Genomic DNA, 15,227 nt, shown 5'->3' with positions numbered 1-15,227 from the left:
AATTCTCCCATTGTGTGGACAAAGCATTAAATGACAACATATCACTTTTAGAGAGCCTTTCAAAACCACTGGAGAAGCAGGCTGTCCATCCAACAGAATCAACAATCGTTCCTGTTCAGTGATACTGCAGCTGCAGTCAGACTACAGAACTGTTGAAGAGCAGCAGTGCATGGCGATGTAAGCAGACTATGGCCACGGGCACGCAAGTTACACAACGTGTCGTGACGTCAGCTTTGCAAGATCATTCAGATGGAGCAGCTTTTTTATAAAGTACAACAGGATATGTAAATGACTGTATGTAGGCTTCAGTCGTCTGATTTTGATTTATTTTGACTTAAAACCTGACAGCCAGCCTCCCAGACCGCAACAAAGGTTTTCCAAAGTTCTTTTCAGTCAGTTTGGTCAAACTAAGGGTTTTAAATATGTGGACTAGAGTAAAACTAAATGGGAGTTTTGCATTAACAACTACGCTGTTTAATTGGAGATATAAACTGAAGATGTAACTAAACTGAACTATAACACTTTCTTTCTACAAATAACAGAGACCTAACCTAAAACATAATTATTTTAAATAATACCAAGCCCTGATGCCGGACAGCTATTTAAACCATTCTGGTTCTCATTTGGAGGATGTGGCTTCCATTTAGTCTGATGAAAATATTCATCTACGCAGAACAACAACAGCAGAAAGTGAACAAAGAGAAACTCTGTTGGACTGCTTATTGGATGTGGGACACGAACGCCTTAATCCATGTGTCCCAGCGTTTGATGTGAAAATGTATGCATGTGACAACTAGCATCGTCAGTATCTCAAACCGAAGCCGACATCTCAGAAGAATCCATGATTTAGATCCAGGTCTGACGTCTGGACTGCATCTGTCTGGTGTTTGTACCACATGTGGACTTTGAAGAGGAGTGTTGGACTGTTGACCCGGCTGAAGGCTAGTGTTGGTCAAAACCATATTTTTAAAGTATTATTTTTAAAGGGTTCCCATGGGTTCTTGGGGGGCTTTTCAAAGGAAGTGAGAGGTACTGTACATGTCAAACCTGAAACCAGTCAACCTGGTAACTGAGGATCCTCCAATAATGTGACATGTATACATTCGTCCACTCTTATTTTAAACTATTACAATTAAGACTGGTTGGTATTATATAGATTTTAAGTTGAACTGCACTGATGGTTGGTTAAAGAAAAGAGCGACTTCAGAACAAGGATTACAACTTTTGACCTGATAAAGATGAGTCACAGCCATTGACTCTTCCACAAAACTTAATCCAAGTTTGTGTTTCCTGCTCCAAATATGCCCTCAAGATTTCCAGAACTCACATTCACACAAAACACTTCTCACAGCTAGTTAAGCACCCCCACCCCTCTCCAAAAAGAAAGGAATAAACTGCTAGCACCGTATCCTTGGCTTTGACATTTCTTTGCATGAGCAATGTATTTGAACTTGGGCGCAGATGCAGGAGTCAGCAAACTTAGAGAAGAGCTTAATGAAGACCAAACGATGGTCAAACGACTTCCGAGCCTCAGACAAGTTCACATCCAGACGAACATCTGTCCCTGCACAGCACATTTACATTTCTCTCACTTTTGGATTTGATTAAAATGCTGCACCTGGTGAGACCTAATGTCAAATTATATCCTAAACAAAAAAACAGCAGGGCGCTGTCAAAGTCTATCACATGAGTTCGCGACATCTGGAGGATATTTTTTTAAACACATTTTTGAAACAAAGAAGAAGAAACAAAAAACAAGTAAAACAAAAACCTCATGCTCCATGTTTTGTAAACTTGGGCGTTTTAGGAGCAGGGCTGCGTTCTGGACAGCAGGGTTAGCCAGGTTAATCACGCTGTGATAACCAGAACATACGACACAAAACATTAAAGCTGGTGGCCTTTGGGTGAGTGGGAGGTTAAACCAATAACAGTTTTTCCTACTCAGTCAATGTGTGCGACAGGAGGATGAGAGGAACGGAAGGGAGAAAGACTCAAATTGGAGTAAAGTGAACTCATGTCTGATGTAATTAGCCTCCTGTTTAAACTCAGTCTAAATACAATCAAGACATGTTGGATTTGACCTTCGGGGAGGTAGGAGTGCAGCAACTACACAGCAGGCATCCATTGGCGCTGACTGACGAGTACCCATGTGTCCCCGCTACCTATAACTGCTTTGCATTGTCAAGCTAACTGAACAGGCAAATTCCCATGGATAGCCTACAATGCTTCCAAACACAAGGTATCTACAAATGAAACATTTGTTAGAATATAACCTATTGTGGTCCACTATTTTAAAGGATGTGTCGGATTGGTTTTAAAATGTGGAATGAGTGAAGTTGTTGTTGATTGGTTGGTTGTTAATCCCTATACTGGCTTTAAGGCATTTAGTGTAAATGTTGTTTGTGTAAACTTCCCCATCCTTACCTAAATATTAGCTCTGTTTAAGAAAAAGGAAAAGTGTAAATACTCAGACTGACTTGGCGTCCACGATGTCGTACAGGTTTTTCAAGAAGTCAGAGTTCAGTTGATTGTGTTCCGCCGTCAGTGTGTGGAAGTAAACCATCACATACTCCTTGACTGTGATGTGGTCCATCACATGGATGAAGTAGAGCAGAGCCTGTAAACACACACACACACATACCACGACAAACTTTAGGCCACATACTGATTTACAGACCTGAGATCTGCATTTTTTTTAATGCATTCTCTCCCCTATTTCACCCCAGGATTCACATAAAAAATATTTTAACAAAGGTCTTTCCTGACCTGAAGTGTTTTTGAGCAATGTTAATATTTGTCACTTAGTCTTAGCGAGCAAAAATATACAAAATATGGTTTTGCCGGGGTTTTTTTTTACCTCCGCAGTACATATTAGCTTAACTGTCTTTCTATTAAAATAGCAAAACAATGTTTGAACAAGTTGCACAGGCTAGAAAATAAGGTTTTGGAAAACACAAAGGAAGTGCTTTAATTTCATTTACCTTGAACGAATGCAATATGTTAAAAAAGACACATGAGACTGACTCACACACACATGCATCACATGTGAGTCAGACATGAGTTCAGTATGTTTATATAAACCACGTGAAGGCAACCTGTTGTACATTTGCAGCACTTTCGCACAGCGTAAACACATAAGGAAAGGCACAGAGTCACAAATAAACACAAATGCTTTAACTAAAATAAATGATTGGCAAACGCACAAACAAAAACACTGCAAATTCTATCAGAGATTAAATCAAAGATAAGGATGGCGCAATGTGTTTTTTTTTTATGCAGAAGTGCTTTGAAAGAACCTTTTTGAACTTTCTCACCTTTTCGAGGTCTATAAGATTCACAGGAATGTTTCGTCCAACCACCACCATCACAGTCCTGCCACAGATGTCCACGCCTGCACAGATGGTAACAGTGAGTAAAGAGACAGATCCACACTTCTTAATCTATACAAGGGTCAAAGGAAGGGAAATCAAACCAACAGACCAGAAATAGCAAAAAGATTAGTTTTATTACCTATTAAAACAAACCTGAAAATGACTAAACTTAGCAGCTAGCAGGTAAAAAAACACAACAAATTTGTAGCTAATTTGACCAAACAACGACAACAAAGCGAGCGCAGATACAGCCAGATGTTGGCTTAAACATATAAAAATATAACAGACACTTTTATTAAATGTTCTTGAAATACCTTGCAAACCTTTGAAATGATTCATCATGGATTTGTAATGTTCTTGAAATACCTTGCAAACCTTGTTAAATAACCGTGTTAAATAATTATTTCACAGATCTCTTAATTCTGCTTGTTAAATAAAAATATTTCCATTTTTTCCACTACTTCTTTTGAGACATAAACTGAACATAACTATTTTTAAACAAAACAGGCTGTTTGAACTCACCATCAATGTTTGGGACAATCACAATCAATTCAAAACTTTGACAATTTGCAGACCCACCCAGTAATGTAATGATAAAAAAAAAATCACAAGCAGATAAAACGATAAGGGGTAGGAACAACCTTGTTGTATTTCCTAGGCACACATTCTGCTTTATTGGTGTTGATGTGACAAATTTCGATGTCATCTGACATTTTACAGCCTGAATGAATCATTGATTTATTTCGAAATGTAATGAATCGTGAAAAAAACCCCAACATTGCTAGAGCTCAAATCGTGAAAAAAACCCCAACATTGCTAAGTTGAGGCTCTGAATGCTTATAGCAGCAAATGGGAACATCTGGAACAACAGTTACAATTTGATGATGTAATGACAGGGGCAATCAATATCACTAATATCACTGGTGTTTTCCAAAATATTAGTAACGGCTACAGTAACTTAACGACCCGCGTCCTAAATCTTTTCCGCGGGGGAACTTCAGCAGCAGAGGTTTGGACCCCGACTGGCCCTTCAGAACTTGACGTGCTGTTGACAAAGTCGATTTGGAAAGCCCTCAGAATTTATCAAAGGAACTGCAGCCCGGCCCTGGAAGGACTGAGAGCCATGTTTCCTCAAACTATCATTTTAGGTGAAATCTGTGTCCAATGTCCCAAAGTTACTGGGTTTTATTTCTCTGAGAAAGACAGTACAAAGAGGCAGAGCTGATTCAGCAGAAAGCAGACGTTTCCAATCAAGTCCAGGGGCAAACATGAAAATATAACTTGTCTGCTGTCAAAACCCGATACAGACTTTTTCTTTTTAACTTAAAAAGTAATGCAGGAGTTCTTGGTTTGATTTTATGCTAGTAACACAGTCTTGATCTTAGGGTAGTTCAACAGTTCTTCAAATTAGCTCATATTTGGGCTTATAGTGGTTCCAACAAACTAGGAAAGCACTAAAAAAAAGTGTGAGCGGATGTGCATTTACTGCTGCCCCTGTTTTTTGTTGAGTCAGAGAAAACTGGGAATTATTCTGAGCACAGCACAGTGGAAATAAAAACATTCTATTTACCTATTATTACAGGCATGACCAAAGTCTGGCCCCTGGGCCCTTCATGGCGCTTAGACAGGTTTTTATGACGCGTCTCTCCTAAATTTAATTTTTCACAGCATGAAAATAGTGAAAAATACTAGGTTCTTTAGCAGAATCTTTTTGCACCACAAATTGGAACCCAAGCAAGAATATAGATAACTTGGATACATTTTTGCTATCATTTTTACTAGCTATTAGTGATATCTAAGGACTTTTTTGTGATTCATTTTTTTTCTTAAATGTGAAACGTTAAGCTTATTTTGTATACATTGCTTTTGTAGGGTTTACCTAATGTTTAGCTTTTTTGTGGTTTAATGTTTTCATTATTTGATTAGATTTATGTTTTAAAATCAACATTAAGTCAGCATTGCTTAACATTTCAAGAGCAGTTTTATCAATGCAGTGTTATCTCTGGGCAGACCTTTAGCCATTCTAGGCTAACTTCTAGCTCTGTTTTGCAGATGAGAAATAAATAGTTAACAATAGTTATTTCTCAAGACTGAATTTCTTGTAATGTTTAGTTGGTATCTCATAATTATCCTTTTTAACTTAACTTTTGATAATTGTTCATATTTTACATTTTCACTGCCTAGCAATAACTATTAAACTTTCTTTGGCAAAAATTGGTTTGAGTTCTTATGTGCTATGTAATTAAGATTGACACATGCATTCTTGTGGAGTGTAAATTGATCAGAAGTATTAAGGTATTTATAATAAATCCACCTTGAATTCAATTTTTCTTTGTTTAAAAGAAGCATGTTGTCAATGTGCATAAGGACACATGGGTTCAGTAGTGCAGGGAACTGTAACTTATTTTTAAGGTTGAAGTTTAATTTAGACCCATCATAAAAAAAATATGTATTTTTTTATCCATTTTGTTTTCATATTTCACAGCAGATAAGTTTAAGCTTAGGTTTTCACCCATCTGGTTTAACTGTGCAGGTTATACATAGTCCAGGAATTTCTGAAATACAAGTTAAAGGTCAGAGGGTCAGTTTAAAACCGGAGCTGCAGAAAATAGCAACACTGCCTCCTACTGGTCATGGAACTTAGCTGCACCCTTTAACATCTACCTCACTACTGACCACAACATTATTTATTGTTAAAGTACTATTTAACATTTAAATAAAAAGACAATGACATACTGAGTGCTGTAATTAATGAAACTCAAATCAAATCCATTCATAATTCATCTTTTCCAACATACCTGTTTGATATAAGGCCTTCAAGGCGGCGATGTCCGACAGATCCTCAGCCCTCGCTCGACACAGCCAGCGATTATAACTGGAATAAACAAAATAAAACAAAAATTTCACAGTGACTTAGTTAATATCAGGAAAAAAAAACAAACTCAATATTTTTTCCCTTTATTTCAATTTGCTGATATTTTCCTTGGGGATTCTAATATTAATCCAACTCAGCTTTGCTGATAACATCTAAAACAGGAGCCGTGTTTTTCTTTGTCTAATACTTCATGTTCATGGTTGAGTTCTTACTTCCTCAGGTGTTGTTTCTGCATGGCCGCCTCCGACATCTGGCCTTGCAGGATCAGTTTCCTTTGTTTGTCCACATCTCCCTCCATCCGGGCAAAGGCGTGATTTCCCACCTGACCCAGATCCGAATCCAGGTTGTCCTCCTCAGAATCGTCTGCAAAGAGAGACAACAATAAGTGGTATTTTAAATTCCCTTCAGTCAGTGTACATACACTTTCGCCCTCTGTCTGTATTTTCTCTTCTTCACGCAAGGTGTTATGACAGCAGGGGAAAGGCCAATGCCACTAGGTGGCAGTAAGGAAAATAACAATGCCTATGCCTTATATTAATCCAACGTTTGGAAGACAAGCTGCCTAACCTATGATCTACAATTTTGAGATCATCACCTACAAGAAAAAACACATTTCTGGAACCCTGTTAATCTTTAAACTTTCCTTGAAGACTTGTGTGTTATTTTCAACAGTTGATAACATGTTTATTTATTTCATTGTTGTGTGTTTTCTTTTCCTGCTCCTCATATATTCACAAGGTTGACAGTGTTATTTATGTTGGTTTGCAGAAAGGCTGTGATTAAGACCATAAAGTCAAGCTCACAGAATCCAGGCTTTTTTTGTATGACCACACCTCCTACTATAAGCATGTCTACGGATTTATCCAGGTCCAAGCTCACATGTGTTGTATATCAGAGGTGTGTACATCAGCCTGTTCTTATTGAGATTCTCTCTTTTAGGCTGTCTGCTTGCTTTGCATAAACACCCCAAAGCCACAGTGCATCTCTTTGAAGCACCACTGCAGCTGACATCAGACTGGAAGCCGGTAGAGTCAACAGCCTCAAGAACGAAACCACAAACACGCGTGCACACAAAACACATGGGTTGGTGTTACTTTCATGAGTCTCTTTGCCCAAACTAACATTTAGTCAGATGTGTAAGAAAAACTGTAGGTTGGCGAACAGGAGGTCCCACAAAGTATAGTTTATATGACAGTTTATGGCTTAAAACGTGCAGTTTAACTGACACGACCAAGAGAGAAAAATATCCCTTCTATTTTTTGACCTTCTACTTTAAAGCCAACTGAGCCAATCAGTGGACACATGAAGGTAACTTTTGGCCGTTCACACCTTTTCTTTATGTTTTCTGATATTTACAGTACTGCCACTATAGTAGCTTGTTACCACTGACCCTGATATACTTGCAGGAATTGAAGAAAGACACACAGAAAGATCATCTTCAATAGCCCTGAGTCTCTCTCTCTTTGTTTTTTTGTTTTTACAGCCATCTGCTGGCACACACTGGAAGAGTCTTAAATTGTTCTGTCACATTGACCAAGAAAGACAAATTATTTGAAGTAAGCTTTCAGAACAATTACCGTATTTTCCGGACTATAGAGCGCACCTGAACATAAGCCGTAAGTACAAAAGTACAAAAAAATACTATAAATTTACATATATAAGCCGCACCGGATTATAAGCCGCCGATATCCAGGTACCCAAAAACTAGCATGTTCTTCTTTGCACTGACTTCCCCTCTCTGTCTCATATTTGCACTTCCTGCTAGAACGCCCTCTGGCGGCTGAAGAAAAATCCATAGAAAAGCCGCATCTTTGTATAAGCCGCATGGTTCAAAGCATCGGAAAAAAGTAGCGGTGTATAGTCCGGAAAATACTGCAAGTGAACACGGACTATTTTTAACAGTAACGGTATACCACGAGCCATGAGAGGCTAGTGGTTGTGAATTACTAGAAGTCAGGAAGACATGACAGGAAGTAATGAACTATCACACAGATGAAAAACATTGATGGAAAAAATAAATTTCTCTCCTAATTTAAAACTTCAACCTGACAGGACCTTTTTGTTTAATTTCACTAATTAGACAAATATAAATACAAAATTAATTTCTTTTGAAGTTAAGGTATGATTATGAATACAGCTTGCCTTTTTCAAACAACAACAAAAAACTGCTCTGGGTTTGAAAGGTTCATGTCAACAACTTGAACTCTTCTTAACATGCAGATGATAGACTGTGGAAAAACACGACAAACTCCAAAAAGGAATCACTTTTTGAATGTACGAGTGTGTGTGTGCGCATGTGAACGGGTGAAATGTTGTGCATGTGTGACTGTGTGGATCCAAGCAGCCAGATGTTCCACCGACACGGTTACTGGATATTCTCTTACATTTCACTTCCATGTTTGCTGCCTGGCTCAGTGAACAGCTGAACACAAACATTTGGTTATGACCGAAACTGTGACCTTTGTCCAGTCACAGTGGATGGTTCGGCTGACACCGTGTTATCTAGTGAACTGTGATGTGGAGTGGGTGGATTAAACAACTATTCTTTTTTTTACTCAACTTGTTTACTGGAGAATTTATGTCTATAATATAACGTTTATTATGATCATCACTGCAAATATAAAATATATAGCTTAACTATCTTCTTAAACTCTTTTGTTGCTCGTTTCTCCAGTTTTTCATGTATTTCTATTCTTTTCATATTGAAAAATTAAATACTGAACGGCTTAAACCACATTAGGATTTGAAGTTGAAGTTGTGCACCTTCCAGAGTTCCGGGCTTCTCTGCAATGCGGATCTGCCTTTCTGGGACAACGGGTTCACCCTCGGAGTTGCCGATGTCAGCGGGGATAAGAGGCAGGCAGAACCTCTCCTCTTCCTCAGAGCGAGGGTAGTAGAGAGGCAGCAGCTTCTTATACATAGACTGGAAAAAAAACAAAAAACAAAAAAACAAACACAATATAAAAACCAGTTTTCACACAAAGCCACAAAAATAGACCTATTTGAAGATGCTCCAACCCAGTCATATGAAGCAAATGGATTGAGTAATAACCAGGGATGGCTCGATGCAACATTTTCATGTTCAATACCAATACTGCAACTTAGAGTATCTGCCAATACCAATATCAATCCGATACCTTATTTTCTCCTCCAGCATGCTTTGGGCTTAGGTATTGGATCAAATGGGCTATAGTTGTTTTTTTTTATTATTATTTTCAATCCTCAAATTTTGACCAATATCGGATGGATACAAATCCTGAGTATTGGCTCGAGACATCCCTTGTTTATGAAATGTGACCAAAAGTTTATTCCGTGACCACTTGTGAATAAATAGCAGAACTATTAAATAAATAGCAATAAATATGAATAGCAACAGGGTTGTCAAAGCCTCTTTTCTCAGAGTTTATTCATATAACTCCATATAAATAATACAAACCTCTTCTGTCTCTGACACAGCAAACACCACAGCCTCAATGCTGTTTCCATAATTCTCCAGGAACCTGCGCACCGTTCCTGTAAACACACATTAGCAGACATAAACACATACATACACATACACATGTCTCTGGACATATGAAGACACACCGCAGACCTTTATAGAAATGAGACATGTGGATTTGAAAATCAAATTACAAACATCCAAACACGGAATGCCATTGTCATAACAGTCCAGACATATGACTGAGACAGAATCTGCACATGAAACAAAAAGGATCAGTGAACGCGGTAACTGTTTCCATAATCATATAACTAGATTAAAATGAGCTAACAGGTAGCCAGACACATAGGAGGCAGTGTGTGCGTGTGTGTTTTAATTAAATGTATGTCTGCCTCCTGGTGAATTAAATTTGAGTAAATACAGAAGAGAACCATTTTTGTGCATGTGTTAGGGTGTGTGTGTGTTTGTCTTTGTGGGTCTGGAGACGTGAGAGCTGTTATTTTCTGGTCTCTGAGAAAATTATCTGTGTGTGAGTGTTTGTGCGTGTATGTGTATCGTACTGAAAGCAATGTGTGTAGCATCCTCCAGCGGGTAGCCTCTTTTGGTGGTGCTCACCACGCACAAGCCGACAGATGCCATTGACTGCTCTCTGTGGAGGCGACAACAAAATGATAGTCTTACATTCTCAATACTGTACAGCAGCAACATTAAACAAACATTAAAAAATGCAGACATGAAGCAGTTTAACGGCTCTGTGCTTCTGTTCAAAAAGACCAAACAAAGGGTCTTTTACACATTCCTTAAGTTATGTATATAACAGGAGCACAATCATAATAATAATAGGCCACCATAACAGGCCACCATCTGAAATACAGCGGCTTCATGAGGTCGTCTGCAGTAGAAACTAATTTAATTTATATTAAAGCTAATGGAGGGGGGTAATATTCTGGGAATAAACTCTGTGTCCTGAACTGCTGATGTTTCATTGTAACACTTAATGAGAAACAAATGATGACACAAAAATGTATAGGATAAACAGTCATTGTAACAGGAGCGTTTCAAGTTAATTTTTTTTCAATCTTTGTGATCTTTGGCTGCTAATAATGTTGTCACTGCTTATCTGCTGAACTACCAACTGTTGTTGAACTCTTGTGTCTTACGCAGCCAGCTGCATGATGTTCCTATAGCAGCTGTAGAGGGAGCTCTCAGCTGCTGTCCTGTATTTGGTCTTGAACTTTGGTCCCACAGTGTGGATGATGAACCGTGATGCCAGGTTGAAGCCTTTGGTGAGCTTGGCCTCTCCTGTCCGACATCCTGCACACAATAAACCAAAACAGCCAATTCAAATCTACGAAATGCTTTAATTTTTTCTTTTTTTCAAAAATGTTAAAAGAACTTTGGTGAGCAAACCTTAAGAGTTTTGCCAGTGATGACTTTCATAACCAAGGAAAAAACTTAATTGTAGCACAATGTGTTCAGGTAAACTAGTTGAAATAAGCAATGGTGGCTTTTTCAAGAGATGTTTGAACGACTTACAGAAGTTACTATATTTTTATATTTTATATTATATATTTTTTCAATTTGTCTGAGAACTTCTTGACTTACCCTCATATCAAGTTACCGAGAGCTGCAGGTTTTTATATTAACAAAGTCACACAAAATTGACCTAAACAGTTAATGTAGTTTCACTTGAACAGTTGTAGATATTTTAGTCGGGCTGTTTTTGAACACAAAAGTTTTCCGCCCCCTTGTGTCCAGGCTGAATAGTCATCATTTTGTGTAGATCAAGTGACTAGTTGAATATTAAATAAGCGATTATTTAAAATTATGAGTAATCTTTGAAAAAAAGAACAGCCTTTCGCTTTAGGTCTGATGAAAACTGGATTGAAATGTTACATTATCTGATTCATTTTATATTTAAGTCCTGATGTTTTTTTTATTTTTTATTAATAATACTTTCATATTATTTACATTCCTCAATTCTTTCATCAGCTGACTACTGTACATGAACAAATCAAACATCACTTTTTTTTACTTTTTTTAGACTTGATGCGTCATGTGCCTGGTTATGAATGAACTATATTCTCTTTTTCAGGCATCAAAAAATCCCTCAGCTAGAAGCAACTGGAGCTTTGTCTCGTTAATGTAATTTCAATTCTTATAAAAAAGGCTTCTGCCGTTCTGAGGAGACCTGAGAAGAACTGAGAAAACCTCTGATACTGCTCGCAGGAGACATGAAATATCCACAAATCAACCACACGTCTGTCATACATCTGCTTTAAAACCATATTTAAAACTCTAACATTACCTTTGAGTTTGAGAAGCTCATCCCGCAGCTCGGGCCCTGCGAGTTGATGAATGCTTTCGGAAACAGGGTTTTTGTCATTTAGAGACTCATTACTGGTGTTTACGATGGCTGTGCAGTTAAGTAGGGCGATGTCCCCGGCGCTGTAGGAAAAATGAGAAACATTACCACAATTTAGTACCACAAATACTAATGAAACAATAATGCCACAGCCAACAGCAACAGTGCACGCCCACTACCAGTTTGTTGCCCTAAAAATCAGGCATACTTTTAAAACCCAACCATAGAAATACGAAATATTTCTTTTTGAATGCCAACCTATTATTAAACATCAAATATGTTTTACGTAAAGCTCCATTTTTTGACTGACTGAAAAAAGGAAAAATGGCTGCTGTCACCCACAGTATCCAATAACATTTATCCTCAGTTTAGTTAAGTTTTATTAAGAATTTAAAGCAGAAGACACTTAGTCAGTAAACATGCCCCTCTGGGGTTATATGAAACCAACAAAGAGGAACTTCTTGTCCATGTGTTAAGAGACTGGTCACAAGACCAGTTACAGCATCTCTGAACGCATTCATTTAAACACGTGCCACCCATTTCCTCTCATCAGTCCTTGCTGAAAGAACATCTCCTTCATAGAATTAAGAGGATGAATCCATGTATTTGCTGCAAATATTCCTGGTGATGAAAAGTAGCAATAATTGCTTGTCCTTAAGTGTAGCTTTGTATAAACTGTGACACGATGACGCATTTATTAAAGAGCTCATGTCAAAGTGAAAGGAGCACTGGTATGCAGGATCTTTTAGTTAGAGTTAAAAGGATTTGCCCATGAAAAGTCATAATCGCTGTCTAATTACTTTAGTGTGCAGGAGCATATTTATGGCAACATTAGTCAGCATTTCCATTAGATAACAACTTTATAAGGTTTTTCTAAATTGCAAATACATTTTTGTAAACCCTTCCGACATTGCCAACTTTTTTGTACTAGCATGAAAGAAAAGCGCCACTCAGAGGGGTTGAATCATCCCTGTTGTTGTTGATGTTCATGTTAGACAACAGGACTGGACAGAGCCCATTGAACTACGCAAAGTCTCAATGAAAAATGTCAGGTGTTTAGCCATTAGTCATGTGATCTTCACAAAGAGGATTTTAAAGCAACGTGGACTCTAGTCTTGACTGATGGTGTTGAACACGTGGTCAGGCATAAAGCAGTGTTTGTACTATGGTCTCAGAGCTGATGATTATGTTAGAGGTGGAGAATAGCTGATATAAAAAAATTAAAGGACCCAAACCTGGACATGTCGCCAAGATGTATTTACAACAAGAAAACAAGCGCTTTTAATTATGTAGCAGGGACATCTCGCTGTGTCTAATGTCTGGATGCTGCACAGTTTGGGAAGATGAAAAAACATAGCCTTGAAACAAGACTTAGACGCTCAATTAAAACTACACATAGAGTAATGCAGTGTGGTGAATTTGTCAAAACACTTTACTGGAACTACAGCGACAACAGACTACTACTAATATTTCTCTCCTTTGCAACATTTTTTAGGTTTAGGCCACAAGTAATAGTTGTACACATTTTGGGTTTTCTAGAAGATTCTGATATTTAAAAAAGGCACAGCAACATCACAGAGCAGAGGTATAGAGTACTTGTAACTTACAAAAGCATGATCTTCCTGTTGATGTCAGGTCTGAAGGGGAACGGAGAAGGAAAAGCCTGTTGGCTGAGCAGGCTGTCGCTCTGTTCCTGCACCATTCCTCCTACATCTTCGCCAAATTGCTGCTGCCACGTAGGAAGTGTCTGAATGTCTACAAACTGAGAGCGAGCACCCAGAGGATCCATCTCCTCTGGTACTGCAGGTAAATCTCCGTTCAACTTAACTGTTGGCACAGAAAAATGTGAAAGATTTGATTAAAATCAGATTATACAGAAATGTCTTATATTATTAATCATTATTATATGTCTAATATTATTCATGTAAAGTTGTATATTTTATCATTTCAGCTATTTTTAGGACAGCAGAAAGTGGGCAGCATGGTTCTCTTGTGCAGGTGTGGACACACTGATGGTTAGCAAGAATTCTTATGATATAAAAACTACAAATTTTTGCTATAGTGCAATTCCTGAACATTTGAAAAATAATTATCTTCATTAACTTTTGTGTAAGAGTTTTTAGATTTGGGTGCTGGAGGAGAAAAGAACGTACCGGATTTATTTTAGCATCAGCAGATACTCCAAATTGCAGTATAGGTATCGGACAAGAAAAAGGTGTATTGAGCCATCCCTAGTAGTAACAAGTCAAACTGTTGGCTTTTAAAACCAAAAATGTAAGTGTTACTATGGCAAGGTCATGTCAGTCAAGTACATGCGTGAGTTGGATTTACAGTTGTATACTCATTTTAAAGTTTGGGTTCTAATGGTGACAGGCCAATATTTGCCCACAAGTACTTCTTTGGATCACTTTTGTTCCATAACTTATCAAATTTGTGCTAAACAAATTTAAATCTGATGAAATTGAAGCCCTTGAGGAAGTTTGCTGCATTCAATTGATTTGAAAATTAACGTTGGGTTTTCTGAAATGTCTTTCTGTTTTCTGTTATGTTGTTGTGTTTTTATGTCCTAGTGTTTTGAACTTTAGGGCCACCGTAGATACTATGTTGTTGTGTTTTTATGTCCTAGTGCTTTGAACTTTAGGGCCACCGTAGATATTAGTACATTGCCGATATTTACCATTATACAGTACCTCACTAATATAAGAAATGGGCAGGTAACTTTTCTGCTCATGTTTAAATTCATTGAACCTCACAAATGAACGCTTTAAACATACTAAAAAAACTTTGACTAAACCGACATAATTTAGACTTGTGAGAACTGACACAAAATAAAAAAAAAACACAGTCGCCACATACCTTAACGACCCAATTGTACTTCCTCCAGTCAGAGGTGATAGTCACGCCAGAAAAAAATATTACAAAAGAAATTAAATTTTGACACGACGTGTAAAGACTACGTGTATGGTCATTCTTCTAGTGTTCCTTAGATTAGATAGAAGATTCGCAGGGAAAAGGCCAACAACTGACTTTAAAAGATGACAATTAAACAGGTTTTCACATTAAGCTAACGAGCTAGGTGTTTCGGGCTCTCAAGTCAATGTAATCAGCGTGAACTAAATTATTTCCGGATTCTGATTTCGAAATAAGACAGCAGAGGAAGGACGGGCTTTATCCCGG

General features: G+C 37.8%; 1 protein-coding gene across 1 annotated transcript in view; it reads right to left on the bottom strand.

Annotated features, from left to right (window-relative positions):
• Positions 1-15,148, bottom strand: part of gdap2 (ganglioside induced differentiation associated protein 2) — a 26,910-nt gene extending 11,762 nt beyond the window's left edge. Inside the window, exons 1-11 of the mRNA XM_008328511.2 lie at positions 14,907-15,148; positions 13,658-13,877; positions 11,994-12,133; positions 10,846-10,999; positions 10,246-10,334; positions 9,683-9,759; positions 9,010-9,169; positions 6,459-6,609; positions 6,170-6,246; positions 3,315-3,391; positions 2,478-2,617 (exon numbers count right to left, since the gene is read on the bottom strand). Coding sequence (XP_008326733.1) covers positions 2,478-2,617; positions 3,315-3,391; positions 6,170-6,246; positions 6,459-6,609; positions 9,010-9,169; positions 9,683-9,759; positions 10,246-10,334; positions 10,846-10,999; positions 11,994-12,133; positions 13,658-13,839 — 1,247 coding nt within the window. The 5' untranslated portion in view covers positions 13,840-13,877; positions 14,907-15,148. The remainder of the gene's footprint in view (positions 1-2,477; positions 2,618-3,314; positions 3,392-6,169; positions 6,247-6,458; positions 6,610-9,009; positions 9,170-9,682; positions 9,760-10,245; positions 10,335-10,845; positions 11,000-11,993; positions 12,134-13,657; positions 13,878-14,906) is intronic.
• Positions 15,149-15,227: the final 79 nt, after the last annotated feature.

This window comes from Cynoglossus semilaevis, chromosome 16 (genome assembly GCF_000523025.1).
Source record: "Cynoglossus semilaevis isolate Cse_v1.0 chromosome 16, Cse_v1.0, whole genome shotgun sequence".
Classification (NCBI taxonomy): domain Eukaryota; kingdom Metazoa; phylum Chordata; class Actinopteri; order Pleuronectiformes; family Cynoglossidae; genus Cynoglossus; species Cynoglossus semilaevis.
The sequence above is the reverse complement of the archived record's forward strand: the minus strand, read 5'-3'. Positions and strand labels throughout refer to the sequence as shown.